Below are 19,630 nucleotides of genomic sequence, written 5' to 3'. Positions count from 1 at the left end.
ACCTGGTAAGGCTGCTGGGAATTCTGTAAGCAAGGTACCAGACCAACATTTCCAAGGGGCTCTATTGGCTTCATAAAGTCAACCTTAATTCCTTACAGCTGTCTGGTTATATCTGAGTCTATGCATGTCTCTCTCAAATATGACATTCCAGTTAAAACCTTGGTAATATAACCAATGTTTCCAATGGTATCTTGTTACAAGAAGAATAGATTCTCACTGGACTTATGCAAATAATTATAATTGCCATTGAACAAAGAATACTCATTGAGAGTTTCTGAATTTCAGAGGGTTCAGGTACCATTTGTTTCAATCTTAGTTCATCCTGACCACACATAAAATTCTTTTCTAGAGCTTTCCCTTCACAGACCTACAGCTTTCTTTTGTATTCAGATTTTGTCCTAAGTCTTTTCTCTCCACATAAGTAGTCTCATTTTGGGACAAAATTACCTTCTTTTTCCCTCAACAAAAATGTATTCTCATTCCTGACACCTTTCTTACACGTCTCCTACTTTCTTACATACGGAGTTGCTTTCCTTGTCATTTCCATCAGTCTTAATTACATATAGCAAAATTTTAACTCTTAGAACCTTAGTCTCCAGTGAAAACTAAGTAGTAACCAATTGTGAACTATTACACCAAAATTCTTTAGATTGGCAAATTTATGAATACATTTCATAATTTTTAGGCACATGCAGTTTTCAAAGTATAATCTTTCAATAAGGCACAAAGAATGTTTTCCAACAGACCCAAGTATTTTTAGTTTCTCTGCAGTAAGAAGTCAAAAGGAGACAGACCTACATCATTAACCAATGCTTTAGGAGTTTATTTGAAAATGACTTAGCTATCCAATGAATTCAATCCAACTAATCATTTAACAGCAAAACCTCAAAGTTTCAGGTTTGATAGCTATCTGCAGGATCAGAAGGCCATGAAACCTAGCAAAACACATTCTACAGATTTTGCAGAGGTCAGGATTTGGGGACAATGACATGAAGGCTCGCACATGTGGGACTCCTGACCATTTGGAGGAATTCTGGCAAAAGAGGTCAAGCTGGAAAATAATAAGAAAGGGTTCCATGGAGGGGCCATACCTCTTAATCTGGGAGTTTGTACTAAGGCCAGGAAACATTACATAAAAAAGATGAGACATTTTTCTCAGGCCTTGGGCATCACATTTGTTCCATTTTTTAAGAATAGCCCAAGAGTGAGTCCAAAGGAAAAGAGGGAATTTGTCCCATAGTGGGAAAGACTGGCTGCTGATTCCCAAAGGGGTATCCCACCAAAGGCAATGGAACTCCTGACTCATGGTTGCAATTTTTTCGGTCGGGGCATCCCACTGACCTGAAAAAGGACTGAACCTTATATGGGGTGACTGACTCTACTGGGGCATCCCACCAAGGGGAGGGTTGCAGCAAATGGCAATAGAAATCCCTGCTGGGACATCCTCTGCAACAGGGAAAGCTGGACACCAGGTGGCCAGACCGGGTTGGAAAAAGGAGCAGAAAGGATGCACCACTCAGAGCATAGGAATGCGTTTTGCCTATAGATGAAGATGGCAGCTGGATCCATGGGAACAAAGGAAAAGGGGAAGGAGGGAATTCCAAAAGAAGCACAATGGGAATGGAGACCTCAAAGGAGATGGAGTGGGAGAGGAAGGGAAAGGGGTCCTTTGTTGTCACGGGCACCAGCAGTCCAACCTGATCACCTTCACACCTTTAGACCACATCAGGGAGTTGCCCTGGCCAGAGATCTTCAGTTGTCTGAGAAGTACTAGGATTAGGGCGCCAGGGGGCTGAAAAGAGAAAGGAGAGGGAAGGAGGAGTCCCTCTGAAGGGCAAGAAGGAAAAATCCCTCACCCTTTCGGGCAAGGGCGGTCTGGTGGGTTCCCCCTGGGGCTTTGGATCCTCAGTTTCCCAAGGACTACTAGAGTCGGTCCACTGAGGGAAGTTCCAAGAAATTCCCAGAGAATCTGGGAAGACCAAATGTGGGGCGCTCCAGTTGGGTAGGGGCCAGCGGTGTGGGTGGTAAAATAATTCACCCAAGGCAGAACAAAAGAGAGAGAAGTTTATTGACTACACCACAAGGGAGTAGCAGGCAGGACAGCAAAGGGGAGACTGTCTGCCGAAAACAGTTTCTAAATAGCTAAGAGCATCAACAGTAAATTGCGGAGTTTAGGAAAAAAATTGCTTCACATTTTCTCAGTCTTCCCAAATTAAAGATCTGCAATGACTTTTTGCGGCTGTTATTTTGCTAAGGAAACAATATGGCAAATATAGACACTCCATCCCCTCTGTTTTGAAAAATATATCTCAGAAAATACAGTAAGATCTGTTTACTACTTATGACTACTGTTGATTTGTTTTGCATTGGTTTGGCAAAGAGAGGTTGTTTTCTCTACCAAAACCAACGTAATGGAAAGGAAAGACTCAATGCAGGATAATCTGTGAGAACTGGGACAAAAACACAGAAAGACAAATAAAAATTTAAGAAGATATTCATGTTTATTATCTGATTTACATTTGACAAAGCAAAGGTAGGTGCACAAAGAGCTATTTGACAAAGTCAAGCCCTAGATATCCAACAACAGTATTTCCCTGGCGGCCCCAGAGGGCACTGAACCACAACCCCTAGGCAGCTGTGCTCTGCAATGCAACCACCCGGGTGTGGACACTGCGGTGTTACACTTGGAGTATAGGCCTGTGGGCATCTGACATCAAATGAGTGGACCATTAAACACTTGAGAGCTCTCGTTGCAGATGTCTAAAGTCAATGTGAGCAACCAACAAGTACTAATTATGTACTAGAATGGTCAGAACAAAAGAACAGACTTTGAATACTGTATAAAATACACCTTTTCTACAGCATAAGCTCTTGTCATGAGCTGTCTCTTTATTTCCTCCCTTTGCCAAAGTCTGTTCATTCATGTCAAGCCAAGGACATAAAGCATAAAATCTTTTAAAAAACTACTCTAACGGTCATTAAGTTCTCCCTAAGACCCAAGCCTAAGGCTATTTACGTAAGATTTGGGATCATCATAATTCAGGAAAACTTGTCATTCTGAGCTCACAAAGGTATCCCTCCTATAGATAGTAGGATACTCAGAAATACCTGAGGTATAATCACTGAGAACCTTCATGAAGGAGAAAAAAAAAGATTAGAGTTTCCTATAGTGGCATAAAAGTATATACACAATTGATACTGAAAAACTAAAATGTGACAGGACGAAAGTATAACAGATAAGCTTAAGAGAAACTTCCTACAAGGCTCCAGGTCTTCTTACTATACTTTGCACAGCTTTGTTATAATAGAGATTCTCAGGCTGTACCAAAAATGATTTTAGGTGGAATCTTAAAAACAGCAAACCCCAATTTCAAACAGATTCATTTCTAGAGACAAGCATGTGTCAGGATACAATCATTATGTTTCTGGCAGAACAGTAACATCAGTCCAATTTTCAAAAACTTAAGTCTGGGTCTCTTTTAATTAGATGTGCTTATTTGGCTGTGAATATGCCCTCACCCTGCCTCCAGAATGATCATTTTAGCATCAGTTATAAAAAAAAGTACACTAATTATACAGAATACTCCAAAATCTAGCTTAGTTTATAGCTCTTTATATAAGATACACAAATCTGATAATTTAACACTTTATACTACTCTCTGGCCCTACATTTTCCTACTTCCTGATGTTTCTTGGAAACTGGCAACAGGAAGACTACTTTCTTAGAGAATAAATAAAAAGCTTTAAGAATTGGCTAAAATAAGCACCCCAGAGTCACTTTAGGAAGTAGAAACCAAATACTATTTTTTTAAAAAGTGAATTGGAATATTCTGGAAATTTAAACATCTTTAAACAAGGAATTCTTCTGGTTAGTGCCTACCACATTCAGGGACACTTACATTCACTTATGGACCTGCTGGAATCCTTTCTGAACATGCTTTGACCTCAGCATGACTGACAGGAGGGGAGAGGACATTTCACTTTTTGTTTTTAAGAAATTTAGAAAAGTTTTATTAAGCTTCTAAAAAGCATGGTAAACTCACACATTCTTACTACTGCATTCATGTTGGTTTTTCTACCCTTTTGAGCACATAGCTTCTTCAGGTAGGAGAGGCACCTCAAGAGGGGAAAGGAAGGACCCTTCTTCAGGCATGAGAATAGGTGTATCAATGGGAACGAAAGGAGCAAAACTCTCACCAAGAATTCTTCAGAAAACTGCCTTTCAGTTAAGTCAGAAGAAATGAGCAAAACATTTGCAAATTAAGCTCCAAAAAGATCAATATGCCTTCCATTTTCAAAAACAAAATAATTAGCCCCCTCCCTCATTTTTTCTCCATCATGCCTTTCATATAATGTATAATGGTATTTTTTTCTGAAGTGTACTGTGTAGAGAAAGCCATGTGATCTGAGGAACAGACCTTGATCAGCAACACTCAGCAAAACAGATCTGTTTCTTCCCAATTCACAGCCTTGTGTCACACTGCTGAACGCTGAAACCTAACCCATGAGTTTTACTTTGCCATTTCACAGAATTTGTAAAGAAAAAAAAAAAGGAATCCCAGGAAAAAAAGCAGAAGCTTTGACTTTCCCATTAAAAATGTTCATTCTCGAATTCTACAGATATCAAGAAAAAGACAGATGTTTTAATTTTACATTTAAAAAAACCACAATCTCAAAGCAAGCACCTGGGTTTTACTTTAGCTTATAATAATTTAATATGCCTGAGAATTTTTGTGCAAATACATCTCATCTTCACTGAAAAATATGCATAGCACTTTGGAAAAAGTTTAGTTGCAAGTAACTTTCCTTACAAAAAAACATACAGACATAAGTACGTAACATTCCCTAATTCCTATTGATTGCACTTCTGGTTTAACCCCTTCCAGCCTCTGAGGAAATTTGAAAGACATGTAATTGTGTTCATATGCCTTGGCCACTGTCCTTATCTAAAAGACATATTCTGAAAACAAGTTTCCTTGGTTCCCACTTACCCATATTTTCCTTAAGTAAATCCTACCTACCCCCCAATTCATGTTGGTTTTTTGGAGGTATTGTATAAAAATACAAATTTAAAAATGAATCTTTATTAATCACAAATACAAAAGGAATGTGGGTGGTGTTTGGGCTCCCAGTGGCTCAAAGGCTTGAAAACAGAAAGCAAAAGGGAGTTTCCACTACTCTGATTTTATGAAAAAGATAAAATTCCTTGTTTGCTACTGCTGTGTACATACCATTTGATGGATATGTAATTTAAGCAGACCTTAACAGGGTAAAACATAAAAGCCTCAGTAACAGATGGGGCTTAGCCTGGCAACCCTGCAGTTCAGCTTTTTATAGGCAATGATCAAAGCTGCTCCCTTTCTCTTCCCATCTCCTAAGCTGGGTTCTTGCTGCTTTTGCTTACTAGAAGTAAATGTGCTAGCAAGTTCAGTATAACTGGTATATTTTGATATTACTGAATTTATTGTCCAGTCACTTTTTATTCTCAAGATAGGAACATCCAACTGAAGGAGTATATTAAACTTTTCTTCCTTTTCTGCCTCCAAACACTCATGACCCATTCATTTATACTTTCAATTTATTAGACTCATTCATTAGGGCCTCGTCCCAATTCTGTTTCCATTGTTCCACTTTCCCCTTTCCACATTCACAACCCATCTGCAACATTCCTTGTCTCTCAGTCAGACCAGACTACATATATCAGTGCAAATCTATCCTTCATGTGCTAATATGATTAAGAGGTCAGTTAACTGCTGAACTTCAGTCTTCCTTCAGGATATCCATTTTCGGTGAAGTTGTGCAAACTGGGGTGCCCAAGCTACCCATCATGACTGGAAGACTCTGATTCCTCCTCAGTCCACTCAATAAATTGCTACCTGAATTTAAATAAACAGCAGAGTCTGGTCTTTGAAGACCAATTTCTGCCTCTTGGCTTCTTCCATTTTCCTGTGCATCAGGGGTCTTGATCACTCTGGCTATCCCCAGTCTCTTCAGCCTGTCCACTAAGTTCATCTTCAGCTGGCCAACATCAGGAGGGTTCCGGGTAGGTCTCAAACCATACATCTCCTGGAGGAATGTTTCAGCTGGTCGGGAGGCCAAAAAATTTTCGGAGAGATGAACTCGAGGCTCAAAGGGCAAAGGAGAAGGGCAAGGTGAGTGAGATGGTGAATTTGGTGGTGTAGAAGGAATAGCCAGGGCTTTAGGGATAGGCTGGAGGAGGGGGCTCTCTGAAACTGGGCTGTGATACACTTTAGCAGAAATGCCTCGCTCTTGTAGAAGTTTGGCCAAGCTCGTGGTGCTACTGAAGGTTATAGTGGAATCTCGTCGGTTGGTAACAGATTCGCCAATGCTGAGTCTATAGGACACAGCAGGAGAATTCACCGCTGTGTTTGATGAACTGCTACCACTACTTCCACAGGATAACGAAGGGAACCCAGGGCTTTGGGGGAAAAAGAAAGAAAGAAAGAAAGAAAGAAAGAAAGAAAGAGCAGGAGAGAGTGTTAAAAATAAAAAGTAATTTCCAAGTTAGCATTTACATTAGTTATCCGTAGTAAATATAGAACAACAGGCTATACATCAGTTAACTGTACTCTTTGGAAAGATTTGAACAATAAGAATTTTGATATGTTACTTCAGTGACTGGTTAATTATTTGTAATTTATAACTAAGTCACTAACTCATTGAAACATACTTCTTTTCATAGGATATGAGAAAGTTTACTCTTAGATAACTTTATTCTTAAATTATAACTCAAAATATGTGTCTTTGGGAATATGAATAAATTTTATGATAGAAATCAAAGAAAATATTACAGAAAGTAACCAGAAATTTTTATTTTTATATATTCATTCCATAAAGTGAAATACACCAAAAACAATAATCCATGAGTAAATAATTCTCCAACTTTTCTAGAAAATACAATCTTTTATATTAAACCTAAGATGTTCTTCTAAGGAGAAATTGTTTTCTTTTTAATCTTTCAATTTTATATTACCAAGAACTCATTAAAGTTGAAATTGTTAAAATTTCTATTTTCAAGAATGTTAATTCCAAACAATAGTAGTATAAGGATACCCAGGAAACCAATTTTTCTTAACCTTGACTTCAAACATGTGTTTCTGGGAACATAAAAATAATTAAAAGGGGCGCCTAAGTGACTCAGTCATTAAGCATCTGCCTTCGGCTCAGGTCATGATCCCAGGGTCCTGGGATAAAGCCCCGCATCAGGCTCCTTGCTCAGCGGAAAGCCTGCTTCTCCCTCTCCCACTCTCCCTACTTGTGTTCCCTCTCTCACTGTCTCTCTCTGTCAAATACATAAAATCTTAAAAAAAAATAATTAAAAGCTTTGACAACTATTATTCTGTTTTGTTAGAAACAAACAAAAAAAATGCTAAGAACTCATGTACTCGGGGAAATGGTGATAGAGCAGAGAAGGGACTTCTTTAGCCAATTTCCCTCCCTTGGCAAATGTTACCAGTATTTAATAGATAAACTTTCACTTTAACACAAAATACTCAGTATATCAAGATAACAAAATTTTTAATGATTATGAACAAAGTTATTATTAGAACTAATAATTCATTAATAAATAAGCTTTCTAAAGCACCAACTGGTATGAAAGAAACAAAAAAGTTTGACTCCGTGGTTAAACAAATCCAACTAAGAACCTCTAATTTGATGCAGTCTATAGACTATACTCTCAGTTTCCCACCTCCCTGTTCCTACTTTACTGTAGAACTGACTGTCCTTTCCCAAACTATATACTTCATATGGTATCAACTTGTATTGAGAGTCCTCTCAAGAACCAATTTTATAAAACTTATTATCTTGTTGACATAAGAACAATGTGGAAAAACTGCAGCTATGCCTGTTCATTACAGACTTTACTAAGATCTTTATTGGATGAAACCCAATGCTTCCCTAAATAATTGATTTGCTCTTACACATACATTGTGAATCATAATCTTATTTCCTTCCACGCTGGCAGCTAGAAAGTTAAGACTCAAATACATGGTTCACATTAGCAAGTATATAAGACTTTATGTTATAATCTGTATACTAGTTTGATTCTTCTATCCATTTTATATCCTTACTCTTGATTCCTCTATGCTTCATTTTTCTTCACTACTCCTAGTTAACATTATCCCAATGTTGTATGTACCTTTGAAAACCACCTTTGATTCTTTTGCGAATTGGTAGGACAGAAATAGCAGCAATATGGCTTAATAAGATCCCTCAACTATGTGTTAGAATATGCATGTTGTAGCCTGTATAGTAAATAATTTGGCCTTGCCCAGAGGGTTCTGGCCTTTGCCCTCAGCTTCTGGGAGGTAATCTATGCCGTGTCTGATACATGTGTCTTTGTTTGGGATGAAGGCTGGCCATACTAGATCTTGGGGTGAGCTGGCCACACCCAATAGTTTTAGGATGGGGGTTAACCATGCCAGAGAGAACAACCATGTGATTTAGGGTGGGGGCTTTTAGGTCAGTGGACCTGGAGGTGAGCTCAATTATATGGGCAATCGATCAATCAATCAATCATAACTATGCACTGAAACCTCAATAAAAAATCTGGATAGTGAGGCTTGCATGAGCTTTCCTAGTTGGTAATACTCTGCATGTACTATCACACATTGATGCTAGGAAAGTAACGAATCCTAAGGAGGAGGAAAACTTTTCACATGGAACCCTCCCAGACTTTGACCTATCTTTCTTTCTTTGACTAATTTTAACCTGTATCCATTTCCTGTAATAAACAGCAACCACGAGCCTAATAGCTTTCAGTGAGTTCTGTGAATCTTTCTAGCAAATTATCAAACCAGAGTCTTTTTGGGAACACCCTGAACTTGCAGAACTTGCAAGTGGTGTCAGAAGTGAGGGCAGCCTTGGGACACCTGGGTGGCTCTGCTGGTTAAGCACCTGATTTTGGCTCCGGTCATGATCTCAGGGTCCTGGGATCTAGCCCCGCATCGGGCTCCTTGCTCAGCAGGGAGCCTACTGCTCCCCCTGCCTGTGTGCTCTCTCTTTCTCTCTGACAAATAAATAAATAAAATCTTAAAAAAAAAATCCACAAAAAAAACAAGTGAGGACAGTCTTGTGTTGAGGACTGGTCCCTCAAATCTTGCAGTTTAGCTTACTCTGGGTACAGTTGCAGATGGGTCATTTGCTACCTCTCTGCCTTTGGACCAGTTACCTAAACTATCTATGCCTCAGTTTTTCACTTACACAATACATACTCACTGCCAACTTCAAAGAGTTATAATGACCAAAAGAGAAGATACAATGTGAAAATATCCTAAAGACAAATGATCACAGAACATTAATTAAAATTCTGGGAGTTAAAATGAAGGTAATTTTTAAAATAAATTCATGAAAACATAGTTAAGGAAATAAGTTTTAGGCCTCACATTGCCCAGACCCCTTACCTGGGGGTAACCTGAGTGATATCAGAAGGATGCAATATCCTACAGGTGGTGAAGGTGAATGTCGAGTTTGTGCATGACAGACACTTGCCTGGGTTTGAGGTTGCAACTGAAGTAGAGATTTTAATGGAATCAAACAAAATTGAAAGACTAGGTTAATAATGTAAAACATTCATCACTATTTGTTAATTAAGCATTAGTAAAGGGTCTTTTGCACAAAAATCACCAAATTTGGAAATGAAATATACATAAATATTGTATTAGTATCAACTGGCTAGTATATAGCTGAATCCTTCAATACTTTAAAACTGTAATTCAAAAGGATTAAAAATAGGTTAGAAATAAGAGAAAAACATATTCTGAAAAAATATATTAATCTCCCCTCCCCCCTGCCCTGCCCCCAACAAGATCTAGTCATTCAGTCTTTCTAGCCAAACTATCTATTTCAACAGTTCTCAAAGTGTGGTTTGCAGACCTTGTGGGAATCCACAGGTCACAGGTCAAAACTACTCTCATAGCAATGCTAAGATGTTATTTGCCTTTCTGACTGGGTTGGCGTTTGCACTATTGGTGCAAAAGCAATGCTGAGCAAAACTGCTGACTCTTTAGCACAAATCAAGGCAATGGCAACAACCTATACCAAGCTATGCTAATATTCTTCACTGCTGCCCACCTGCAATAGTTAAAAAAAAAAAAAAAAGCCAGATTCCTGACCCTGTATCTTAATATTCTGTGTGATTAAATGGGAAATGGGCATTAAGCACTCTGCTGCATACCAAGATACAATGGTTATCTAAAGGAAAAGCACATGGGCCATTGAGTTGAAATTTTTTCAAGGAACACCATTTTTACTTGGAAGAACAACTAACCATGCTTATTCAGACTTGGCTATCTGGCAGAAATTTTCTTGGAAATGAAGGTAGTGAGCCTATCTCTTCAACAAAAACAGCTTACAGGATTTGTTGTCAGTGACAAAATTTTACCTTTCAAGTGAAAATTAGAGTTTTGGAGAACTCATATCCACCTTTGCGAGCTTTAAAGCTTCCTAATACTAAAAAGATTTATCTGATAAGATATGTGGTGATATTAATGTAATTTTAATATATTATATAATGGAATATGTTAACATTTGGAAGATCTGCATAACTCAGTAAACCAATATTTTCCAAATGACCAGTGCATGATGGGTAAAAGATGCATTCAAAGTGTAGGAAAGACCAACAGATTTTGTAACTAAGTATGAAAAGTTCACTGATAGGTTTTTGGATTCCATATTATAAAGCTTAAAGAAACTACCACTCACCAAGTTTTGGTGTAATATCAAAGAATTATCCACAAATACCTGAAGAGGCTATTAAAATACTCTCTCCTTTTACAACTATACCTCTGTGTGGGCCTGCATTTTCTTCATACTCTTTAAACAAAGCAACATACTATAACAGACTGAATGTAGAAGCTGTATGAAAATCCAGCCATCTTCTTTTAAGCCATAAATTAGAGACTTGTAAAAGTGTAAAACAAAACTATTCTTCTCACTACTTAAAGAAAATAGCTATTTTTCATAAAACATATTATTTGTGTTAACATGTAATTATTATTTTTAAATGAGTTAATAAATATTTTGATTATTTCTCAGTTTTGATTTCTAATATGGTAAATATCAATAGATACAACCCACAAAGACAAGCTGTCTGGAATTCTCAATGATTTTTAAGGGTATAAAGAAATCCTGAGCCCAAAAGGCTTATGAACCACTAACTGAATTGATCTTTCTCTTACGCAGGCTGGCTAAGAGGTGGGAAGAATGAGAAAGGCCACTGTCATTACAGATCTTTCTTTTCTTCAAGACTGAGTGCATCTGACTTAGATTTAAGTGGAGGTGGTCAAGTGGCCATCCTGTAAGTCAGAATGCAGAATTACTGGACCATACCCCACCAAGCACTGTTCTTACCTGTAACTGGACCACTAGCTGAAGTAATGGCTGGAAGGAAGATTCCTATTACTGGCTTGGATACTGAAGGTTTCTGTTCCACTTGAAAAGTGATACCTTCCTCTTCATCCTCTTCTAAATCTGAGAGGTGATAGATGGCATCCTTGGGCAACTGGGTAAAGCCTTTAGTGATGACACCTGGTCGTGGGTCAAGAATGGTTCCTAAATTTGGTTGAGCAAGCTGCTGCCAGTGGTGCAAAGTTTGTGATCCTGAATGTGAAAGACCAAAAACAAAACAAAACCAAACCCCATAAGGCATGTTTTAAATTTCCCACAAATATTCAATCTTGAAACAGAGGCTAAAATTATATGTGTAAAAAAGGATAATAATAAAACTACTTATTTAGTCTTAATATTTTGGTAAAATTTATATAAAGTTTTCTGTGGAAGACTGACAAGATGCTAAAGGTATGAGCAATACTCTTTCTGTTTCAAAAGTAAAGTTTAAAAAGACATCTAAAGCAGCAGTGAAAAAGCCAAGAAAACACCCTTAGTGGGAACTAGGATGCTGAGGCAGGGAGGAAAAGGAAGACATGCACCCTGGAGGTGGTGGTGTATTTTGCCAGGTGACAAAAATCAAGACTTCCTTGCTTATGAACTTTGAAGTGAAAAGCCAGGCTTCTAGATCAAAAGACACCTGAATTTCAGTGTTTTGTTTTGTTTTTTGTATTCTTCCCCACCCTGCTCATGACTCTCCATTCGCCAGGCTCTCCAGGGAGAGTACAAAAGTGAAGGAGATCCTAAAAGGAGGATATATCCCCATGGTTCTGGTCTAAGAACCCTGGGGAATTACCATCCAAGCACCTGCACCTGCAATGTCTAATTATGTCACTATAGACAATTCATCCTAGAGTGGGCAACTCTGACAAATACCTGCACTGACCATTAATGAATGAAACTAACTTATAGCATCCTTGAGTTTGAAGGGTCCTTATAGATTACCTACTCAAAATTTTGTCTAATGCAGATTCCTTTATGATAGTAACAGAATCATTTGAAGGTAATCAATATTCCCTAAAACAAATTTATTTTGAATTCAAGTTCTATCCTCGGAGGGAACAGAAACTGAAAGGAAATGATCAAAACTGGGAAAAAAAAAAAAAACACCAACCCAGACACACATATCTCTAAGTAAATGACACTTCCTGGGTAAAGGACTCTTTTTTAAAAAGGAAGGTAGAGATGAAGTATTACATCTATATTATTTTTATGTATTTATCATATCCCATTTATTTTACCATGAAAATTGCTGTCAATGATATATCTTAGCTGAGGACAAGAAAGGATGTTCCTCCTCTCTCACATTTATGTGAAAAAAATACTGATGGCTGATGACTTGGAGAAAGCAGATCTCTCCATTCTTTTTCCACAAAGTAAGTACCATAATGGACTGTCCCACAAATGTGGTTTGGGGTAATAAAGGTATCTCCTGCACATAGTCCTCTTATAATTAAAATACAAAGTTCAATTCCAGGAAAGGAAAGGCTAATAAGCAAAGTGGCTTAAGAATGGCCCTTATTTATTACCTTCAAGGGGCTTGACAATCTGTAATTTTTCAGGCATAAAACCTCGAAGGCAACTGGCACTGCTGAGGTCTGTGATCTCCGACTGGTCAGTGCAGAGAGAGGCAAGGCTCTCTGTGGGGGTGCCACAGCCACTAACCCCTTCTTTCTGGTCAGCCAGAACCTGGATCTTCCGCTCCCATTCTTCAGCAAAGAACTGCTTCTCACTTAAGTAGTTCTGTCGCCGCAGACTAAGGCGATGCAGTGCTGTAGCCAAATCACTATCTCCAGAGGGTCCTGGTTGACCCACCTTCTGAACGTTCCTATGGGAAAATCACTCACTGACTAGATCTGTAAAGGTGATAAGCACAACCTAGACTTCTCTTTTCTACAATGGTGAATGTTCAAGAGACTGATCTTAAAATCATAGTGTTTCTTTCCTTAGATATCAAGAATACAGAAATAATAACAATAAACTAAAATCACTAATACATCATTTTTTACAGATCATTTCAAGCAACTTCAGACAAGCCAAAATATACTTATTTTATGTTTACTAACTTTTCTATTTCATTTAATTTTTATATTGAAGTATAATTAATATACAATGTTATATTAGTTTCAGGTATATAATATACTGATTTGAGAATTGTAAATATTACTCAGCGCTCACCATGATAAGTGTAGTCACTTAATTTATGACACTATAGGTATGACTAACTATAAATTTAGTTTAGATAGCCAGAAAAGTAAACTTTATCATATTGTGCTGAATCTATAATACCACTGATTACAAGAGGTACTATTATTTTATTTTATGCACTACTCAGAGAGAAAAAAATGCTACCCATTAAACTATGATATGACATTAATAATTTCAAAAATATTAAAATGTGAAAAAATTTGCTTTGGGCCATTGAATCCTCTATGAATATTGTAGAACATTTAAAAAAAAACCCAAGATTTGTAAATACTACATCTTCATAGTTCTGTGAACACATTTGTTCAGTTTTTAATATTTTTGAAATTAGAGGTTTCTTACAATTAATATCAAAAGAAAGAGTAGCAAGCCAGGCTATAGTTGCTCCTGGCTACTAGATGTGAATTCTACAAAGATCTGTTTGTTGATCTTCTCCTAAGTTAATTGTGTACAATGACATAGTATTGACACATAAAGCTACTGTGGGTACAAACTGAAAGACAAAAGAAAACCCAGGGTGATGGATCTTTTCTTTCTTGGTTTCTTCCTTTTTTTTGGCAACACAAATATTTTTATTTTTGAACCAAACAAATGGCATCCATGGACCAAACCTGTAGTTTATAGAAATGTGACCAATACCCTCCTATGAAGTGACCATGGGCAAGTTACAAAACGATTTAAGCCTCACTTCCCTCAACTATAAATTGAAAAGATACAGTACCTACCCTACAGGGTTGTTGTTGACAGGATTAACTAAGACTTAAGCTCCTAGTTCACAATTAGTGTTCACTAATGGTAAGAATACTACTACCCCATCTACTACTGGTAACAGCTAATACTTACTGGGTATTTGGTATGTTCTAGAATAGATTTCTGCATTAGGAAAGATTTCTCTCAGATGCCAAACACCTACCTTTCCAAAAGTCTTCTGCTGACTTTCCAGGGATTCTGTTTAACTCTAGTTATATATATGTAATTCAATAAGATGAATTAATGAAAACTGGAAAAAATCTAAGTTTAAACAAATAGGAAGTTAAGAGCAAGCTACTTTTCCTCCATAGGTATTCAAGGCACCAAAGCAGCATGGGTTATGAGAAAGTGTCATCTGATGCTATGTACAACTGCCAATGACCGAACAGAGTCAAACAAATCTGACTTAGAACATGAAGATTTAGACTCAAACTTTGCCATACTAAAGAAGAAAGTAGTAAAGAATTTTATAGTTCAATGCAAGTTCCACTTTGAATATACTTAATTAAATGTAGCCTTCTCACTCTAAAAACTTTTATGAAGTCAATGATCTGTCACAAATAATGCTATAGGGCATTGTTACTGAATGTAAACTGACAGTTCTAGAACCACCTTGGAATAGTACAGAATAATGCTGGAATATAGGTATGTGAATCTGGTATGTCAATGCCATAAAAATTATAGAATCAGTGCCATGATCTATGTTTCTTACTCTGAAACCTCTTCTGAGTTGCTCTGCTGATTCAGGAGTGTTTTGTCCTCTGTTTGTTGTAAACCAGACTCAAAAGGTTTTGCTGTCATGATGACACTTGAACGGTTGGACCCTGGAATGGGTAGCAGAGCTGGGAATGGGTTGGAGCGGCCCCGGGTGTCATTGGCAACCTTGACAGTATCAAATACCCGTTTTTGTTGGGCTCTGTCAAAAGAGAAGCATTCATTATTGCCATTGCCTACCACTGGAGTGCTTTAGAAGAGACATGTATATGCAATTCATTAAAAATAAAGCCACCTTGCCTAGCCTCTAAACTTTAAGAGAAATTATTAGAAAATAAACTTCAGAACAAGAGAGTACTCTTACAAATGTGAGCACTATGAAAAAAACACTGAATACTAAGCAGATTTACAACTGAATCTCAAAATACCTACCACTTAGGACTGTGGCTTCCTTTTAATTCCATCCCAATGTTTGGGTAATAACACATGTGATCTGTACTTACTTTTGCTTAAAGAGAGAAGATTCCTCATCCAAACTCAACTTTTTACGCATGGTCCCCTCAATCTCAGCTGCCAGAGATTCCTAAGAAAAACAGTTTGAGATGCCTATAATGATTATGTAAGAAGTCTGTTAGGAGACATGAATTATCCTTAAATTAATTAACAGAGTCTCCAGAATCCAATACTTTTGGTGTTGGAATAAAAGAAAACACAAGAAAATAGTCACAGGCCAAAATGCAAGGAAAAAAGAGACATTTTGGAAATATAACTTTTAACAAGAACCAACTTCTTTTTCATGATGTATTTTTACAGGAGAACAGTGGAAAAAACCAACATGATAAATAGAAAATATTACATATGGAGACACAAAAAAAAGGTCTGAAAGGCTATAAACCAAGATGCCAATAATGATTCTCTGGAGGTCAGGATTTGATGGTATTTCACAATTTCTTTTTGCTTTGTTTAATTACTAACTTTTCTACAATAAACATGTATAGCTTTTATAATGTAGAAAAATCATTAAAGGAAAAATAAGCAAGTTTCCCCTCTCCCTGGTCAGAGATGAGGATTCAACTAGTATGGCTGCCATGCTCAGTGAAGTTGAGCTGACAATGACTAGAACTGGAGATACTGGTGTGAACTCATGTTTTCATATATATATGAACATAAATATGGGTGGAAACATAGATATTGATGTGTTTGAGTGGGTGTATGTATGAACACACATATATTTCCTAGCTCTATCTGCTGAGAGGGCCTAGACGTAATGACACTCTAGTGGCAATGGATATACAGGACTCAGATCTTGAATTCCAAGTATCATTCCTCATTAAAACTACCCAGACCTCCCTGCAGAAATGGCTTTTTCCAGGACTGGGACAGGAAAAGGCAAGATGAGATTTAAGGAGATCCCACTGGCCATATCTGGAACAATTTAAGTATCATAATCAAAAATAGTAATAACGGATTATAATCCACTGACTAAAATAGGAATCTAAGAGTCCATACGGACATAACTAAATGAACAAATGAATAAATAAATGAGGCAGAAATGGGGCACCTTGATGGCTCAGTCGGTTGAGCATCTGACTCTTGATTTCAGCTCAGGTCATGATCTCAGGGTTGTGAGATAGAGCCCTGGGTCGGGCTCCATGCTGGGTGTATAGTCTGCTTAAGATTCTATGCCTCCCCGACCCAATGAATGAATGAATGAATGAATGAATGAATGAATGACACAGAAAGGCTCTGACAAAAGAATGTCAATTAATGTCAAAAAAACGATGGAATTAGAAAATCTCCATTTGACAATCATCATAGTAATAACTGAGTCAGATATGAACCATCACTGCATGTTAAAACTAGTGGATAAATATTTGCTGAGAAAAACAGGATATTTAAATAGTCTCAAAGTGCAGTATTTTCCCACAAAAGAGTAACTTTGACCACTTGGCTAAGGTAACATCTACCAGTTTTCATCATTGTAAAGTTAATTTGTAACATTAATTTGATTAACTATCAATTAGCATTGATTAGAGTGGGAAAAGTTGGCAGATACTACGTTAACCTAGTGGTCAAAATTAATTAACATCATCAGTAATGAGATAAATAGACAATGTGAGCCTCCTATTACAATGTACTGAGAAGAACATGGCATTATTTCTGCCAAAAATACATTGCCTGAATTTGTAATCATGAGGAAACATCAGATAAACCCAAACTGAGGACATTCTACAAAGGTCATGAAAGGCAAGCAGAGATAGAAGAACTATCCCCAGTTGAAACAAGCAAATACAACATATCTTTCAAAGGACATTGTTGGGATCACTGGCAAAATTTAAATGGGCTCTGTGGATGAGATGGTAATATTGTATATCAATGACAATTTCCTGACTTTGATGGTTGTAGTGTGGTTACATAGGAGAGTGTCCTTATTTTTAGTAGATAGACACTGAGTTAATCAAGTGTATCTGTAACTTACTGTGAAATGGTCCAGAAAAAAAATAAGAGAACGATATGACAAATGTAGTAAAATGTTAAAACCTGAGGAATCTAGATGAAGGATGAGAATTTTTGTACTATTGTACTATTTTGTACTATTTTGTACTATTGTACTATTATACTATTTTGTACTGAGGAATCTAGATGAAGGATGAGAGTTTTTGTACTATTGTACTATTTTATACTATTTTGAACTATTGTACTATTGTACTATTGTTGCAATGTTAGTCTAAGTTTAAAATTATTTCAAAATAAAAAGTTAAAAAACAAAAATCCTGCTCCCATATTCTTCAAAAAAATCTATTATAATTTATACTTTGTTTTTAAAAAAATTTCACAGTATTGCTTATAAGTATTTATGAACTAGATTGTTAAAATAATTCTTTGAACCAATATTACAAATTTTGGCATAAACTCACAAGTTTTCATTAATTTCTTTAATACTATATATTGATGAATTAAACAAACATGAATCCTGCCCTCATGGCATTTACACTCTAACTGAAATTAAAATACCAAGAAACTCAAGATCTGTTGAAACGAAGTTTTAGATGTTCAGAGTTCTATTTGAGTAAGTAGCATGTAGGGAAGGATGACCCAAGTTTAAGTAGCTCTATGGTACACAGATCTAAACCTAATTTCCTTAGGGTTCATCTCATATATTACAATAAATCTGGAAGGTTGTCTATTAGAAGAAAGGCTGCAATAGAGTATTAAGATAGATGTAAATATGTAAATCAAAGCCTAAATCAATATATGAATTCCAGAAACAAGGACAAATATTATCTCTTCTCAAGATACTTTATACCACCAGAAACCATATCACTCTCAGAACAATCTAATCTTAAGCAAGTTTTCTTAAACAAGTAACATATTTCCCAGGAAAAACTCACCCCAGAAAAAGCTCCATATGACTGTGAGAAGTAAATATGAGCAGCAGGGCCAGACCTACTCCGAAGTTCCTTTATTTCTTCTTGGGATTCATGTAACATTCCCAGACACTCCATATTCCTGTCTTGTAACTCATGCAGCTGAAAAAAAGGATGGTAATTAGTGTACTTCATCATATTCTCAACATGACAATGGGGAAAATAAACCTCATTTGGATAAGTATTAATTTTATCCAGAGGGCTAGATAACTTTATGAATATAATTTCAATAGAAAAGCTCTAAAACAAACTAACCAAGGAGAGTATATGTGTGTGTGTGTGTATATATTTCAAGTCATCAGAATTAGGGATGTTTTGGCTATCATAAACATGATTTCCTAAAAATCTGAAATGTAGCTGAAATAGCCATAACCTTTAATTCAATATTTAATGTTTCATATCCTTAAAATAAACTTATAGAGGGGGCCACCTCGTGGCTCAGTCAGTTAAGCATCTGCCTTCGACTCAGGTCAGGATCTGGGGGTCCTGGGATTGAGCCCCATGTTGGGCTCCCTGCTCAGCAGGGAGTCTGCGTCTCCCTCTCCCTCTCCCTCTGCCCTCTGCCCCTCCCCCTGCTCATGCTCCCTCCCTCTCTCAAATAAATAAATAAACAAATAAAATCTTAACAAAAAACTTATAGAGGAAGAATAATAGCTATGGGTCAAGTTAGGCTTAGCATAATGTTAGATGTGCATATTTTTAAATGTCACTCTGAAGTCTATAAATGACAAGATCAAGTCTACAAAGTACTATATATGTTGCCAGGGTCCTCAATCATCCCAAACAAGTAGTTTCTCCTCCCTTGTTCCAGAATCTTCTTTATATAGTTAGGTATGCAAGCATGGTAAATGAGTAATAATTTTCAGAGTACATATATATTTTTAAAGATTTTATTTATTTATTTGAGAGAGAGAGGGAGCACAAGCAGTGGGGAGGGTCAGAGGCAGAGGGAGAAGCAGACTCTCCATCGAGCAGGGAGTCTGATGTGGGGCTGGATCCCAGGACCCTGGAATCATGACCTGAGCCAAAGGCAGACGCTCAACCGACTAAGCCACCCAGGCACCCTTTTCAGAGTACATTTTAACTTCAAAAATTACTTCAAGTGCGGTATGTGGACTGGATCA

At 37.1% G+C, this 19,630-nt stretch overlaps 1 protein-coding gene and 1 long non-coding RNA gene across 2 annotated transcripts in view; one reads left to right on the top strand and one right to left on the bottom strand.

Annotated features, from left to right (window-relative positions):
* LOC112840233 (uncharacterized) overlaps positions 1-11,380 on the top strand; it is a 33,544-nt gene extending 22,164 nt beyond the window's left edge. The window contains exon 3 of the long non-coding RNA XR_012374646.1: positions 11,206-11,380. This is a non-coding gene — a long non-coding RNA (uncharacterized lncRNA). The remainder of the gene's footprint in view (positions 1-11,205) is intronic.
* Positions 2,483-19,630, bottom strand: part of TRAK2 (trafficking kinesin protein 2) — a 40,921-nt gene continuing 23,773 nt past the window's right edge. Inside the window, exons 9-15 of the mRNA XM_025893407.2 lie at positions 18,471-18,608; positions 15,582-15,661; positions 15,077-15,280; positions 12,939-13,237; positions 11,374-11,622; positions 9,426-9,531; positions 2,483-6,439 (exon numbers count right to left, since the gene is read on the bottom strand). Of these exons, the coding sequence (XP_025749192.1) occupies positions 5,761-6,439; positions 9,426-9,531; positions 11,374-11,622; positions 12,939-13,237; positions 15,077-15,280; positions 15,582-15,661; positions 18,471-18,608 (1,755 nt within the window). The 3' untranslated portion in view covers positions 2,483-5,760. The remainder of the gene's footprint in view (positions 6,440-9,425; positions 9,532-11,373; positions 11,623-12,938; positions 13,238-15,076; positions 15,281-15,581; positions 15,662-18,470; positions 18,609-19,630) is intronic.

The sequence above is a fragment of the Callorhinus ursinus genome, unplaced genomic scaffold, assembly GCF_003265705.2.
Source record: "Callorhinus ursinus isolate GAN/ISIS: 27379988/994484 unplaced genomic scaffold, GSC_fseal_2.0 scaffold2, whole genome shotgun sequence".
Taxonomy (NCBI): domain Eukaryota; kingdom Metazoa; phylum Chordata; class Mammalia; order Carnivora; family Otariidae; genus Callorhinus; species Callorhinus ursinus.
Note: the sequence above shows the minus strand (reverse complement) of the source record. Positions and strands in the feature narration are given on the sequence as shown.